The 15,588-nt window shown below is 57.7% G+C and overlaps 1 protein-coding gene across 1 annotated transcript; it reads left to right on the top strand.

Annotated features, from left to right (window-relative positions):
* The first annotated feature begins 1,616 nt into the window (after window positions 1-1,616).
* Window positions 1,617-10,300, top strand: Snx33 (sorting nexin 33). The gene is made up of 2 exons (XM_090321491.1): window positions 1,617-3,476; window positions 9,287-10,300. Exons 1-2 carry the CDS (start codon window positions 2,051-2,053, stop codon window positions 9,538-9,540), a joined length of 1,680 nt encoding a protein of 559 aa, XP_090177617.1. The 5' UTR covers window positions 1,617-2,050; the 3' UTR covers window positions 9,541-10,300.
* Window positions 10,301-15,588: the final 5,288 nt, after the last annotated feature.

Below are 15,588 nucleotides of genomic sequence, written 5' to 3'. Positions count from 1 at the left end.
TCTGGCATTCAGTTATGGCTAAGGAAGTAGTTGCTATTGGAAAGCCCAGCTGGAGGAAGGCTGTGTGCGCCCTCCATGAGGGGAAGGCAGGCCGGACGCAGGAGCCCAGGAGGGACTCGGGGAAGGGCATATTCTCACTGTGATTTTGCAGCTGCTCAGCTGAACTACCTGAAGGACCCAGACTGGCCTCTGGCAGGGAGCATGCTTTGCAGGTTCTTGTTAGCAGGCAGAGAGACAAGGTTTTGTTTTGTTTCTGCTGCTGATAACTAGGGCTTGAACTCCCAGCCTGGGCAAGAAATGTGTCCTTGCCAGGCGCCAGTGGCTCATGTCTGTCATCCTAGCTACTTAGGAGGCCAAGATCTGAGGATCACAGTGCAAAGCCAGCCCTGGTAGGCAAATTCATGAGACTCATCTTGAGTTAAGCCCCGGACAAGCCAGACGTGGAGTGTGGCTCAAGTGGTAGAGTGCCAGCCTGAACTGAAGAGCCAGGGATGCTGCTTAGGCCCCGAGTTCCAGCCCCAGGAAACTCAACACCCCAAACACCACCATTACCCTGACCACCAGAAGGGGTGAAGCCAGACCACCAGGGGACCCCAGAACGCCGGCCATGCGCCCGCCCTGTCCCCGGTCCTGGAGGCTTCCCAGGACAGGGGGGGTCACCCGGCTGGGGGCCTGGTGGGACCCCCACCCCCCGCACCCCAGGCCACACAGGGCGGATAGGCGCCTGGGAGACAGAACCCCGACCCCAGCGGGCGAGGCCACCGCGGTCCGGGGGACCAGAAGGGCACCCCGGGCCCTGCACCCCCTGCCTGGCTCCGGCCGCCCCCAGGATGTCGGGGACCCCGGGCCCTGCGCCCCCTCCCTCCGGCCGCCCCCAGGATGTCAGGGACCCCGGAGGCCAGGCCGGCTCCCCAGTCTCACCTCCTGGACTGAGCGAGGGCGCAGGCCAGAAGGTGGGGGACCCGGGATTGGGGGAGGGGGGGCCGCCGGGACCCTGGGAAGTACCGGGGAGTCCAGTGTCCTCCTCCCCTCCCCTTCCCCCTCCTTCCCCGTCCCCTCCCCCTCCCCAGACCCCCTCCCCGTCCCCTCCCCTGCTCTTCCCCTCCCCTGTCCCCCAATCTCCTCCCCCTCCCCGTCCTCCAGTCTCCTCCCCCTTCCCGTCCCCTCCCCCTCCCCTGCTCTTCCCCTCCCCGTCCCCTCCCGCCCCCCTCACCTTTCCCTCCCCCTCCCCTGCTCTTCCCCTCCCCGTCCTCTGTCCCCCTCCCCCAGTCTCCTCCCCCTGCTCTTCCCCTCCCTTCCCCTCCCCTTTCCCTCCCCCTGCCCTGCTCTTCCCCTCCCCGTCCTCTGTCCCCTCCCCCGTCCCCCAGTCTCCTCCCCGTCTCTGGCCCCTCCCCCTCCCGTCCGCCCCGCTCTCCTCCCCTCCCCTCCCTCCCCCCGGCCCTCCCCTCCTCCCGGAATCGGGGTTTTTGTTTTGGATCTGACTTCCCGCTGGCGGCGCCCGGGGCTGGCGCGGCGGAGCCGAGGTCGGGGCGCGCGCGGCGGCGGGGCGGGCGGGCGGCTGGGCTCGGCGGGCGGGCGCTGGGGGAGCGGGGGGCGGGGGAGAGGCGGGGGGAGGCGGGGAGACCACCGAGGCCGCCGGGCGTCCGGCCCCGGCCCGGCCCGGCCCCCGTCCGCCGCCCTCCCGGACGCCGCGAACCCGGGGATCACTCCAGAAAAACCCTAAGTAGCGGAAGGGGAGGAGGAGCGGGAGGGGAGGAGGAGGCGCGGGAGGGGGGGAGGAGGCGCAGGAGGAAGGCGCAGAGCTCCGGAGCTCCAGCCCCGAGCCCCCGCGCCCCCCGCGCCCCGGCGGGCGGCCCGGACGTGGCCGTCGTGGCCGGGGTTCTCGGGCCGGTGCCCGGCGTGGCCCGTGGGCTCCCCCGGCCCCCACGCCCGCCGCCCTCCGCCCCGCCGTCGGGGGTGAGCGTCCGGCGGCGCTGGCCCCCGGGGCCCCCAGCGCGGACGACCCCGGTCCCCGCCCGCGCCGCCAACCCGGCCTCCCAGCGCAGCAGCCATGGCCCTGCGCGGCCGGGCCCTGTACAACTTCCAGAGCGAAAACCAGGAGGAGATCAGCATCCAGCAGGAGGAGGAGCTGGTGGTCTTCAGCGAGAACTCCCTGGACGGCTGGCTGCAGGGGCAGAACAGCCGGGGCGAGACCGGGCTCTTCCCTGCCTCCTACGTGGAGCTCCTCCCGCCCGCCGGCCCCGCGGACCAGGCCTGCGGCGGCGGCGCCCCGGGCGCGCACGCGAGTCCCCGCGGCAGCCCCGGCGCCTTCCTCTCCCAGCCGGGCAGTTTCGAGGAGGACGACGACGACGACTGGGACGACTGGGACGATGGCTGCACCGTGGTGGAGGAGCCGCAGGCCGGCAGGCTGGGCACCAACGGCTTCCCCCCGCTCCACCTGTCCTACCCGGGCGCCTACCCCGGCCAGCACGTGGCCTTCCGGCCCAAGCCGCCCCTGGAGCGCCAGGACAGCCTGGCCTGTGCCAAGCGCGGCAGCGTGGTGGGGCGCAATCTGAACCGCTTCTCCTGCTTCGTGCGATCCGGGGTGGAGGCCTTTATCCTGGGGGACGTGCCCATGATGGCCAAAATCGCCGAGACGTACCCCATCGAGATGGGGCCTCGGGGTCCCCAGTGGAAGGCCAACCCGCACCCGTTCGCCTGCTCCGTGGAAGACCCGACCAGGCAGACCAAGTTCAAGGGCATCAAAAGCTACATCTCCTACAAGCTCACCCCTAGCCACGCCGCCTCGCCCGTCTACCGGCGCTACAAGCACTTCGACTGGCTCTACAACCGCCTGCTGCACAAGTTCACGGTCATCTGCGTGCCCCACCTGCCCGAGAAGCAGGCCACCGGCCGCTTCGAGGAAGACTTCATCGCCAAGCGGAAACGCAGGCTCATCCTCTGGATGGACCACATGACCAGTCACCCCGTGCTGGCCCAGTATGAGGGCTTCCAGCATTTCCTCAGCTGCCGGGACGACAAGCAGTGGAAGATGGGCAAACGCCGGGCCGAGAAGGACGAGATGGTGGGTGCCAGCTTTCTGCTCACTTTTCAGATCCCCACCGAGCATCAGGACCTCCAGGACGTGGAAGACCGAGTGGACATCTTCAAGGCCTTCAGCAAGAAGATGGACGACAGCGTCCTTCAGTTGAGCACTGTGGCCTCTGAGCTGGTACGCAAACACGTCGGGGGATTCCGGAAGGAGTTCCAGAAGCTGGGCAGTGCCTTCCAGGCCATCAGCCATGCCTTTCAAATGGACCCTCCCTTTAGCTCCGAGGCCCTCAATCACGCCATCTCTCACACGGGCCGGACCTACGAAGCTGTGGGTGAGATGTTCGCCGAACAACCCAAAAATGACCTCTTCCAGATGCTCGATACGCTGTCGCTCTACCAGGGCCTGCTGTCCAATTTTCCCGACATCATCCACCTGCAGAAAGGTGAGGTCGTGTGGATGGTGGGCGTTGCCTGCCCTCCTGGGCCCTGGGGCTGGGGTGGGTCGTTCGCTCACTGGACAGGTGTCTTTCTGGAGTCTAGGATCCTTCATTCTTGAGTGTGTGCCTGTGTGGGTGCATGCTTAACCTGGGTGCTGTCCCTGGGCTCGGACTCTACCACTTGAGCCACAGCACCACTTGACTTTTTTCTACGTGTGTGGTACGGAGGAATTGAACCTGGGTCTTTGTGCATGCTAGGCAAGCACTCTACCACAGGGTCAAACTCCTGGCCCCTGCTTTTTAACTTATTTTTTATTTTTTTGTCAGTTGAACTGAGAGCCTGGGTTCCATCTCTGAGCTCTTTTGCTCAAGGCTAGCGCTCTGCCACTTGAAAGCCACAGCTGCCCTTCCTGTTGTTTCCTTGGAGATTAGAGTCTTCTGGACTTTCCTGCATGGGTTGGCTTTGAACTACCATCCTCAGATCAACATCCAGGCTCAGGCCATGGGCTTTAGTTCTTATCAGTTCATTTATTTACTCGGTTTGTGGTTCCTTTACTCCCATCCTGCTCTGAGCCTCAAGGTGTCAGGACAGCTGGGTTCTGGAAGTACTGATGGAGGGGAGACCTTGGAGAAGCCTCGTGAATTCAGGGAATCAGAAAAGAGCACACACATACAGGCTGTCTCCCACCCACCCCCTGTCTCCCTTCACCACCCACCAGTGCGAGCGGGGACCTTATCTGTGTGGGAGGGTCTCTGCCCTCCTTTCACTGGTGTGGGAAGCTCTCGTCCACCGCCGGGTTGGTTGCAATGGGAGTCGGTAGCTCAGCTTGGGACTGCCCCTTCTGCCAGCTCCCCAAGGACACAGCCCAGATCCAGGCTGTGTTCAGTTCCCTTGGGCCTCATCGTGGGGGAGGGGCAGGGCAGCCTCTTCAGGGGGCTGAGTGGGATTACTGGGAAAATGATTCATCTCAGGTCACATGGAGCAGTAGTCTGGGCTGGGGTAGCCAAAAAAAAAAGTCTGGAGTGCTGCCCGTATGGCTTAGTCCCATCTTCCCTTCCCTGAATATTTATTTATCTATTTATTTAAATGACAGTCCTAGGGCTTGAACTCAGAGCCTGGGTGTAGTTCCTTAGCTTTTTCACTCAAATCTAGCACTCTACCACTGGAAGCCCCAGCTCTACTTCTGGGTTTTGGGTGGTTCATTGGAGGAGGTAAGTGTCTTCACAGACTTTTCCTTGCCCGGGCTGGCTTTGAACTGGGATCCTCAGATCTCAGCTTCCTGAGTAGCTCGGATGACAGACGTGAGCCATGCACCGCTGCCTGGCTTAAGGAATGAGGTAGGGTTGACTCTGCAGGTGGCTGGTGAGGGCTGAGGTCTAGAGAGAGGCGTGGTTCTCTCTGGGGCTGGGTGGTGACTTGGTTTGGGAAATGCAGGGGGCTGGTTTCTGGCTCCCAAGGCCCTGAGGTCAGGCCTGGCTGGGTGAGTTTTAATCTGGGTGGGGCCTCCAAGCCTCCCAGTGGTCTAAACATGCAGGACTCTTTACACTTTTCACGCCCTTCAACCACAGCAGAGTAACCAGGCTGCCCTTCTCACTGCCCAAACTTCCCCAATAGTTAGGCACCTGTGACATACACCTATCACTCTAGCTACTCAAAAGGCTGAGACTTGAGAGTCTGAGTTCAAAGCCAGTCCAGACAGGAAAGTTCCTGACACTGTTAATCTCCGGCTAACCAGCAAAAAGCCGGAGGTGGAGATGTGTAGCTCAAGTGGTAGAGCATTAGATTTGGGGGATAAAGCTAAGGGACAGTGCCTAGGCCTGGAGTTCAAGCCCTAGTACTTACACATACTCCCCTTTTCTCTGTTTGTCTCTCCTGTTCCTAGCCTGCTTTCCCCCTCACTTTCTCCTGCTTTCCTTCCTCCCTTCCTCCCTGCACCTCTCAGCTGTAGGATCTGAGTTCTAACTCGGGCCCCTCGGAAGTGCGTTTTCCTCTCTGGGCCTTGTTTCCTATCAGTGAAACAAGAGAAAGGGTGCTTGGGAGTGGAGCCAGGGCCCCAGCCTTTGAGGGTGGAGCTGTGGGAGGCCCAGAGCCCAGGATACATTAGATCTAGCCCTTGGGGGAAGGGGGCTGCCACGCAGGGCCGGGAAAGCTGGTTCAACCAGCTCCTTGGCCGGCCTGTTCCTGTGTGGGCAGCAGGAGGCGGGGCGTCTGCAGTAAACAGCTGTCCCCACGGGGGGCAGTAAGGCAACCCCATGCCCAGGGAGTCAGTCTGTGGTTCCCTCAGGGAGTGAAACCTGTCTGACCTGGCTTGGTTTTGTTTTGCTGGTCCTGCGGCTTGAACTCTAGGCCTGGGCGGCGGCGTCCCTGAGCTTTTGTGCTTGAGGCTGCCAGCGCCCTACCACTTGAGCCACACCTGCACTTCTGGTTTTCTGGTGGCTCAGTGGAGATAAGAGTCTCCCAAACTTCCATGCCCCGGCTGGCTTTGAACCTTGATCCTCAGATCTCAGTGGCTAGAATGACAGGTGTGAGCCACTGGCGCTTTGGCCGTTGGTGAGCTTTTCTTCTCAGTCTCCACATGGGTAAACCGGGATGTAGAGTCTGATTGATGCTAAGCTAAGGTCACTGGCTCAACCCCCGGAGCCCAATTCAGGGGTTCCTTAGAGGAATAATAACCAATAATTAACTCCTAAACTGGAGGCACTGGGGAGGGGGGTGTGTGGAAAGGGACCCTAGCAATAGTTTATCTTGAAAGCTAGGCCCTGGTGGCTCACACCTGGCAAGTCTGTGAATCTCCAGTTAAACCTGTAAAAAAAAAAAAAAAAAAGCTAGGAGTGGAGTTATGGTTTAAGGGGTGGAACACTAGCCTGGAGCTCGAAAGCTCAAGGCCCTGAGTTCAAGCCTTAGTAACACACACACACACACACACACACACACACACACACACACACGCTCATTATCCTGAGAAAATAAGGCCAGCTCTGGGACAAGACAGAATCTGTGCCCCCCACCCCTGCAACAGCCAGCATGGGGCAGGCATGGGGGTGCTGAGCTTGGCACCACCAGGCATTGGTGCCAGCTCACAGGCCAGTCACCCTGAGGTGACACCATAGCCCAGCACAGCTGGGGCCCAGGAGCCTCTGACTCTCCAGCCAGCCTGTTTCCAGCCAGATGGAGGATGGAGGGCCCCTGGGGATGGGGCAGCTGGGACTCAAGGGAAGAAGCTCCCAGGAGACCTGAGCCCAGAGCTGTAGCACCCACTCAGCTACGTCCTGGGTATACCCAGGGCAGGCTCAGGACCACAGAGTGTCCGGGGAGTGGTCCTGGGGTTTGAAGCTTGGCCAAGGCAGGGTAGCCAGTGGGCCCAGCTTCTGCCTGGAGCTGGGTAGTGTATTCAGTCTCCATGAGTTTTTCCTTTTTGTGCCAGTACTGGGGCTTGAACTCAGGGCCTGAGTGTGGTCTCTGAGCATTTTTGCTCAAGGGTAGTTGCTCTGCCACTTGAGCTGAGTAGTTAATTGAACATGAGAGTGTCACAGACTTTCTTGCCCAGGCTGGCTTTGAACCTCTCTATCCTTCGATCTCAGCCTCCTGAGTAGGTAAGGATTACAGAGGCACCTGTCATCCTCGCTGCTCATGAGTCTGAGATTTGAAGATCACAGTTCGAAGTTCGCTGGAAAGGCCAGGAGATTCTTCTCTCCAATGAACCATCCAGAAAGAGCTGGAAGTAGAACTGTGGCTCCAGTGGCTGTAAAGGAAGCTACAGCTGTGCTGCATGGCCCCTGACTCCAGGAAGGCTTTGGAGATGCCTTAGGCATCTCCTTCTCCCTGTCGCCCCTTGAAGAACCAGACACCTGTACTCACCCCCCTCCCCTGCCCAGCTGCCGCCTTGCCTTCATTGTCTTGTAGGCAAGTGTTTTAATTCAGAACAGAATGTCATCAGTACCCCATCTCCTCTGCTCCCCAGGGGGCCTGGACTTGCACCTGGAGGAGACACAGCTGGTGGAGTAGGATGGGGGGGGTGGGCAGGGCACAGGTGAGAGAGGAGGCTCTGCCATTGTAATAGAAGTGACACCCGAGCTAGGTCTTGCATTATGAATAAATGTTTCAGTCCGGGAGCTCTGAGATCACCGGGGCAGGCAGAGAGCCACAGGGTATAAAGGTCCGTTCCCAGAGCCCCCAGAAGTTATGGAGTACGGGCCTTTTTAGAGGAATGAGGCCAGGGCTAAAATACAACAAGGGGGGCCAGGAGTTTGGCCTAGTGGTAGAGTGCTTGCCTAGCATGCATGAAGACCTGGGTTCAATTCCTCGATACCATATATGTAGAAAAAAAAAAGCCAGAAATGATGCTGTGGCTCAAGTGGTAGAGCTCTAGCCTTGAGAAAGTCCAAGGACAGCGCTCAGGCCCTGAGCTCAAGCCCAGGACTGGCAAAAGAATAAAAATAAAAAAATACAATAGGAGCCAGAATGAGGTAGTTGCTAAAGCCTGGGGTAGGGAGGGAAGGCACCAGTGGTCACGCCTGTCCTCCCACTGCTCAGGAGACTGAGCTCTGAGAATCCAAGAAAGATCAGTGATACTCATCTCCAATTAACCACCAAAAAGCTGAAAGTAGAGCTGTGGCTCAAGTGGTTCAAGCAGTAGCTTTGACCCAGGCCCTGAGTTCAAACCCCAGGACTGATACCAAAAAAGGAGAGAGAGAGAGAGAAAGGGAGGGGGGAGATCTTCCAAGATGCTGGCCACTGGCTCACACCTCTCATCCGTCACTCAGGAGACTGAGATCTGAGGATCTCAATTAAAACCCAGCCAGGAAGGAATGTCCATGAGGCTTTTTTTTGTCAGTCCTGGGACTTGAACTCAGGGCCTGAGCACTGTCCTTGGATACCTTTTGCTCAAGGCTAGCACTCTGCCACTTGAGCCACAGCGGCACTTCTGGCTTTTTCTGTGTATGTGGTACTGAGGAATTGAACTTAGGGCTTCATGTGTGCTAAGCCAGCACTCTATCACCAAGCCACATTCCCAGCAACTCATCCCCATAAGATTTAATCTCTAATTAGCCACCAAAAACCCAGAAGTACAGCTGTGGCTCAAGTGACAGAACAATAACAATGCTCAAGAACAATAAATGCTCAAGAACAGAACCCAGGCTTACTTCAAGACCAGCACAGAAAAAAGAAAACAAAAACAAAACAAATCTAGCAGTACCTAGGCACTGAAAACTCACACTTGTCACTAGCTACTCAGGGGCTGAGATCCGAGGATCCGAGTTTGAAGCCAGCTTGCAGCAGAAAAGTCAATTAGACTCTTTTTTTTTTTTGCCTGTCTTGGGGCTTGAGCTCAGGGCCTGAGCACTGTCCTTGGATTTTCTCAAGGCTAGAGCTCTACACTTGAGCCTCAGCACCACTTCTGGCTTTTTCTATGTATGTGGTACCGAGGAATCGAACCTGGGTCTTCGTGCATGCTAGGCAAGCACTTTAACCACTAGGCCAAACTCCCGGCCCTTGCGATTAGACTCTTATCTCCAATTAACTAGCAAAATAAAATCCAGAAGTGGAGCTGGGGCTCAAGTGGTAGAGCGCCAGCCTTGAGTGGGAAATGCTAAAGGACCTTGCCCCAATATTTCACACACACACACACACACACACACACACACACACACACACACACACACACACACACACGGCAGGGCTGTGGGTGCCAGCAGCTGTCAGAGCCCGGGTTTGGGGGGCCCTGGGGGCGGGGGGGCCCTTGCCCTTGAAGGAGGCTCAGGACAGACCCCAGCCCTAACCTGCCCATCCTCTCCCCTCTGCTCTGCCCTGGCAGGCGCCTTCGCCAAGGTCAAAGAGAGCCAGCGCATGAGCGACGAGGGCCGCATGGCGCAGGACGAGGCCGACGGCATCCGCCGGCGCTGCCGCGTGGTGGGTTTTGCCTTGCAGGCTGAGATGAACCACTTCCACCAGCGCCGGGAACTCGACTTCAAGCACATGATGCAGAGCTACCTGCGCCAGCAAATCCTCTTCTACCAGCAGGTGGGCCAGCAGCTGGAGAAGACGCTGCGCATGTACGACCACCTCTGACCGAGGACCCCGGCCTCCTCCCCACCCAGGCCGGGCACTGCCGTCCACCCCACTCCCTCCAGGCCAGGAGGTCCCAGCATGGACCCGGCCTGCGGCCTCTTTACCTCCTGGCAGAAGGGGCATTGAAGGAATCCTGGGGATCCCCGGGGAAGTCCTTCCTCACACTACAGGGGTCCAGGCGGCCTCCAGGCCAAAGCCAAGACTGCTGGTCAGTCGCTCGGGGGCCATGCCGCTCCCGATCTATCCTGGACACTCATTCGGCTCCCACTCGCTTCCTGGTTCATTCCTGGACACTGAGGCCTGCCGTGGCTCTTTGGGGACCCCAGGTACCCAGGCTGGGATGGGCCAGTCCTGCAGGAGTCCAAAGTGGAGGACAGTGTCATATGAGGAAGATCCAAAGGGGGGCCATGGCATCCCGTGGGGTGCAAAGGCCTCGGGGGAGTGGACGGCATTCCAGCAGTGTCTTCAAGGACAGGGACTCTGTCAGACAGGGAGTGAGGAGGCCATGGGGGGACGGTACCCACACAGGCTCTTCTCTCCTTTACCTTTCTTTTCCTTTGTTTTTGGAGGGGGGGACCCAAGGCCAGGATTCGAACTCAGTACCTGACGATTTTGCTCATTGGCTCTTTACCAGCTGAGCACGCCTCTCTCCTCTTCACCTCCCCACCGCCTTTAAAAAAGCCCGTCTGGAAGATTCTAGACTACATGGCAGAGGGAAGGGCCCACGTGTGGCTCCTGTATCTTGGCTTTTCCTACCACCCTTACCCCTCTTCCCTTCAAGGGGTGGGGGTTGCAGGTCACCTCCTCTTCTAGGCTTCAACGCTGAGTCCCACTTCTGTTGGTTTGGCTACATTTGTTTTTGTTGTGGCTGGTCCTAGGGTGTGAACTCAGGCCCTGGGCGCTGTCCCTGAGCTTTTTCTGCTCAAGGCCAGTGCTCTACCACATTGAACCACAGCTCCACCTCTGGTTTTCTGGTGGTTCATTAAAGAGTCTCAAGGACTTTTCTGCCCCCTTTGGTTTTGAACCTCAGTCCTCCCATCTCAGCCTCTCTGAGTAGCTGAGATGACAGGCATGAAACATCGGCACCCCAGCTTGGCTAGGGGATTTCGTAGCATCCCTCCCTTTCTGGGTTCAAGGTGCTAAGATGAGCCACGGACCACAAGGCCCTGCGAAAAATGACCACCTTATCAAACCCACCTGACCAGGGATCCCTGTAACCTGGTCTTTTCATTCCTTTCTATTGCACAGTGAAAAAACTAAGGAGAAAGTGGGGGGGCCCTAGGTGCCCCCTGCCCTCCGCCAGCCTTACTGGGAGGCAGGCCCTGTCCCTGAGCAGGTGCCAGCCTCTTACCTATGTTTACGTCCCGGGGGGACTGACCTTTCACCTCTGTGCCCGGTGAGATCAGCTCTGCCCCTGGCTGCTTTCCCAGTCTTTTCTCTCTTTTCCCTTTCGTTCGTTCTTTCTTTTCTTGATAAAGCCTTTTACAATTACAATCGCAACAAGCATGGGTTCTGTGTGTCTTGTCTGGCTCTTGGAAGTGTTGTTAGGGTCCGGGGGGTAAGGGTGGTAAAGCGAAGGAGATGAGAAAGGGGAAGAGGCCTGTTCAGAGCAGCGCTCCCAGGCCAGGCAAAATGTCCTCAGAGAAACTTCTGGAATGAATTCCTCTGGCTCTGGATCAAAATTAGGTCAGATTTGGGACTCTCAGAGGAAATATTTTTCCCTTCCCTGCCCGCCTTTATTTTCCAAACCTTCCCAGGAGCTCCCCACCGGTAACCTCTTCTTGCCTTTGACCTCTTTGTAGCCTTCTGCAGAGACCAGGGGGCTGGGCTTTCTCTCTGAAGCAATCTGGAATATTCCCCCCTTCTCCCTTCCTCCCCCCACTTTTTTTAAAATGGTGCCAGTACTTGAACTCAGAGCCTGTGTTCTTGCTTAGCTTTCTATATGGCTCAAGGCTAGCACTCTTGTCACTAAGCCACAGTTCCACTTCTTAACTTTTTTTTTTTTGCCAGTCCTGGGCCTTGAACTCAGGGCCTGAGCACTGTCCTTGGATTTTTCTCAAGGCTAGAGCTCTAGCACTTGAGCCTCAGCACCACTTCTGGCTTTTTTCTGTGTATGTGGTACCAAGGAATCGAACCCGGGTCTTGCTAGGCAAACACTCTACCACTAGGCTACACTCCTGGCCCTCCACTTCTTAACTTTTTGCTGGTTCATTGGAGATGAGAGTCTCAAGTCTGGCTTTGAACCATGATCCTCAGGTCTCAGCCTCCTGAGTACCTGAGATGACAGACGTGAGCCCCCAGCTCAGAATGGAAAGACCTTTGCAGCCAGGTCTTGCCCGGCATCCGGAGATCTCTGGGTGGAAATGGAGGGGTCACGGCCCCCCACTCTCTGATTCCTGTGTGGGAATGTGGGGTTCCCTCCCAGCCGGGTGCTGGGGAGCTGGGGCAGTCTCAGTCACATGCCGGGCAGATGTTCCACGCTGAGCTGTCGCCAGTTTCCCCCTCATTTTGCTCAGAGGGAGTTGGAAAACAAGGCCTTTCTTTCTGTCCTGGGCTACTAGGATCTGGTGGGGCAGGGTGGGGGGCCCTCACCCCCAGTCTTGGCCCAGTTCTGGAGAAGGAGTCTGTGGGGTGACCTCGTGTCAGATCGGGAGGAGAAGTCTCAGATCTGTATCCTCTCCCCTCCTAGATGGGGAGGGCTGTGACCCAACAGAGAGAGAGAGGGAGAGAGACTGAGACTTGAACTCATGACCAAGGTGCTGGCTGGCCCTTACTTTTTTTTTTGGTCAAGGCTGGTGTTGTACTACTTGAGTCACAGCTCCACTTCCAACCTTTTGCTGATTCATTGGAGATGAGGATTACACAGACTTTCTGGCTTCGGCTGGCTTTGAACTGCGATCCTCAGATCTCAGCCTCTGGAGAGTTGCTAGGATGACAGGCGTGAGCCACCGTGCCCAGCCCTCAACTCCTTTTTAAAATTGTTTTTGGTGCCAATCTTGGGGCTTGAACTCAGGGCCTGGGCACTGTCCCTGGTTTTTTTTTTTTCACTCTAGGCTGGTGCTCTACCACTTGAGCCACAGCTCCATTTCTAGCTTTTGGCGGTTGATCAGAGATAAGAGCCTCGCAGGCTTTCCTGCCCAGGTTGTCTTGAAGCCACCATCCTTAGATCTCAGCTTCTTGAGGAGCTGGGATAATAGTCATGAGCCACCAGGGCCAGGCTTCTGCTCCTGGGCACTGAGGCCTGGTGATGGTTGGTTGTGCCTGGCTACGCCAGCTGGGGCCAGAGCCCCAGAGCTCACCTAGGCTCTGGCGTTGCCCACTCTGGACCAACTCTAGGTCCTAGGGACTTCCCGTGTCTGCCCTTGCCGTTGACCCCCAGAGGCCACGCGATCGGGACTCAGAATGTGGTGGGCAGGGCCTGGGTCTGGGCCGGAGGAACATTCCAGCATCATCCTTCCTTCCCGGCGAGCGTGTGGGGACTAGCTGCCTTGCCCTGCCCGCCCGCTGACTCAGGCTTGCGGGAGCCAAGCCCAGGAAGTTTCCCCACCCAGGCTGACAAGGTCCGAACCTGTCCCCAACACTGGGCTGCGGCCTTTTTCTGCCCTTGGTGGGGGGGTGAGCTAGTCCTGGCAGGGAAGTCCTGGGGAGTAGAGGGCAGGAATCTGAGTTTATCTCCCCCAGGCAGCTCAGAAAGGCTGATTGTGAAATCTAGCCCCAGAATTCAACAGACTTGAATACAATCCACCCCCCCCTTTTTTTTTTGAGTCAAAATTCCAGTGCAATCCAAGTCTGTTTAAAAAGCAATGTCTTACATAGCTGTGGCCAATTTGGTCTGCACACCAGCTCTGGCTTGGCATCTCCATTCCATTTCTCTCCCTCCTCTTCTTCCTCCTCCCTCCTCCCCCTTCCTCTTCCTCCTCTTCCTCCTTTCTTTTTCTCATACCAATACTATAACTTGGTCGCAGGGCCTGGGCACTGTCCCTTCGCTTTGTCCTCTCAAGGCTAGCGTTCTACCACTGGATCCACAGTGTCAACTTAGAGCTTTCTGGTCATTCGTTGGCAATAAGAGTCTTACAGACTTTCCTGCTCAGACTTTCCTGGCTCCAAGCTGCCGTCCTCAGATCTCAGCCTCTTGAGTAGCTACAGACACCAACACACCTAGAACAACATGGCCCAGAAAGTTCACAGCCAGGCTCACTGGCTTCCTAAGGACAGGGTTACCCTCTCAGCCTCAGTTTCCCCAACATCATTCCAGTGATGGTGACTCTGTTGCTATGAAGTTCAGGAGTGTGAGCTTTCTCTCTGCCCAGTGGCTGCTTCCTCCCCAGAGCCAGGCCGGGCCCACCCTGAGTCCACGCCAGCCTTTAGGATGTGCCAGGACTCGGGCAGAGGGCCAGGTGTGGATGGATGGTTTCTCCCACTGCCATGACGTCTGCTAACCTGCTAACATGCCCCAGCAGACAGACAGTAGCCCAGGGGCACTGAGTCAATGGTTCAAGGTTGGGTAGCTGCCCTAGGGCGGCTCAGGCTGTGTCTGCCTGGCTCCTTTCCCTGAGCCAAGTGTGAATCCTGCCGTCCCTCTTGGGCCAGGCTCCCTCTCCAAGGATGGGGCTGAGGCCTTGCCCTGCTGCAGAGTGGATGGAGGGGTGCTGAGAGCAGAGGAGAGGGAGGGAGCAGAGGGGAGATGGGAGCAGGAAGCAGGCACTGGGTGGAGATGGCTGTGCCTTCAGCTTCGCAGGTGGAAGGGCAGAGGGCTTGGCCCACAAATAGTACGGAGCAAATATTTGCCCCGTGATAATATGATTTTCTGTGTGTGTGTGTGTGTGTGTGTGTGTGTGGACTGTAGGTGTGCAAGCGTGTGCACTTGCATGCTTGGATACATGCTTCCTTCCTGGCATCTCGGGCCAGGACTGTGACTCACAAGGGGAGAATTTCCCTCTTCCTCAGCCAGGCATTGAGCAGGGAGGGAGGGAGGCCAGCCCTCTGGACACGCCTCTCCCCCTCCTTCCCCCTTTCCCCTCCCTCCTCTCTCCTTCATCCTCCCTCCTCCTTCTCCCTCTCCTCCCCCCCTTCCTGGCCTCATGTTGTCCTCACTGGCCGAGTGGCAGCTGAAGTCCTGGGCCTATAGCTCCCGCCTGTCATCCCAGCTCCTCGGGAGGCTGAGCTCTGAAGATCTCAGTTCAAAGCCAGCCTCGGGCATGAGGTCTGTGAGACTCTTACCTTCTATGAACTATTTAAAAAGCCACAAACAGAGCTGTGAGCTGTGGCACGAGTAGTAGAGCCCCAGCCTTGAGCCAAGAAAGCTCAAGGACATCCCCTCCGCCCCGCCTGAGTTCTAACTCCAGGACTGGAAAAGACCAATCTGCCAGGCTGTGGTTGAGCAGCAGGGTCCCTGGACATCAGCGCCCCCTCCCAGCACGCCCACAGCCCCCCCATCAGCAGGGCTGAGTGACGAATCAGAGGCTTGCAGTAGGGTCCAGGCCCCCCAGCTATGCCCATGGCTGCCTGTAGCCCAGGCCCTGTCTCACCATGGGCCACTGGGAATTCTTCACTGTTCTCTGGCTATTTAAAGTCACTGCCCTGGCCAGTGCCTGGCACTCACTGTCCCCTTGTCTCTCTGGAAAGCCACTCCGAAGAGGTGAACTGGTTGTATTCGTTCACCCTTCCTCCCTCCCTTTCTGCATCCCTGCCTTTGTCCCCCTGAAAAGAAAACCAAAAGTAAAGACACACAAACACCTCTGCCGACCATAACCACACACGAAAAAAGAGAGGGGTTGCTAGAAGCTGGTGGGTGTTAGGGTGCTGCACAGTCACATACACGTTCTAGGATTTGAACTCGGGGACCTGGGCACCGCTCCTGAGCACTTTGGCTCTGAGTCACAGCACCACTTTCAGGTTTCTGGTGGTAAATTGGGGATGCAGAGTCACAAGGGGTTTTCTGCTCGGGCTGGCTTTGAACTGTGATCCTCAGATCTCAGCTTCCTGATTAGCTGGGAGGACAGAAATGGGCCCCGGGGCTGGCAGAAGGCGGGTGCTGATTTCTGTGCT

Source organism: Megascapheus bottae, chromosome 30 (assembly GCF_031878675.1).
Source record: "Megascapheus bottae isolate mThoBot1 chromosome 30, mThoBot2.hap1, whole genome shotgun sequence".
Classification (NCBI taxonomy): Eukaryota; Metazoa; Chordata; class Mammalia; order Rodentia; family Geomyidae; genus Megascapheus; species Megascapheus bottae.
Note: the sequence above shows the minus strand (reverse complement) of the source record. Positions and strands in the feature narration are given on the sequence as shown.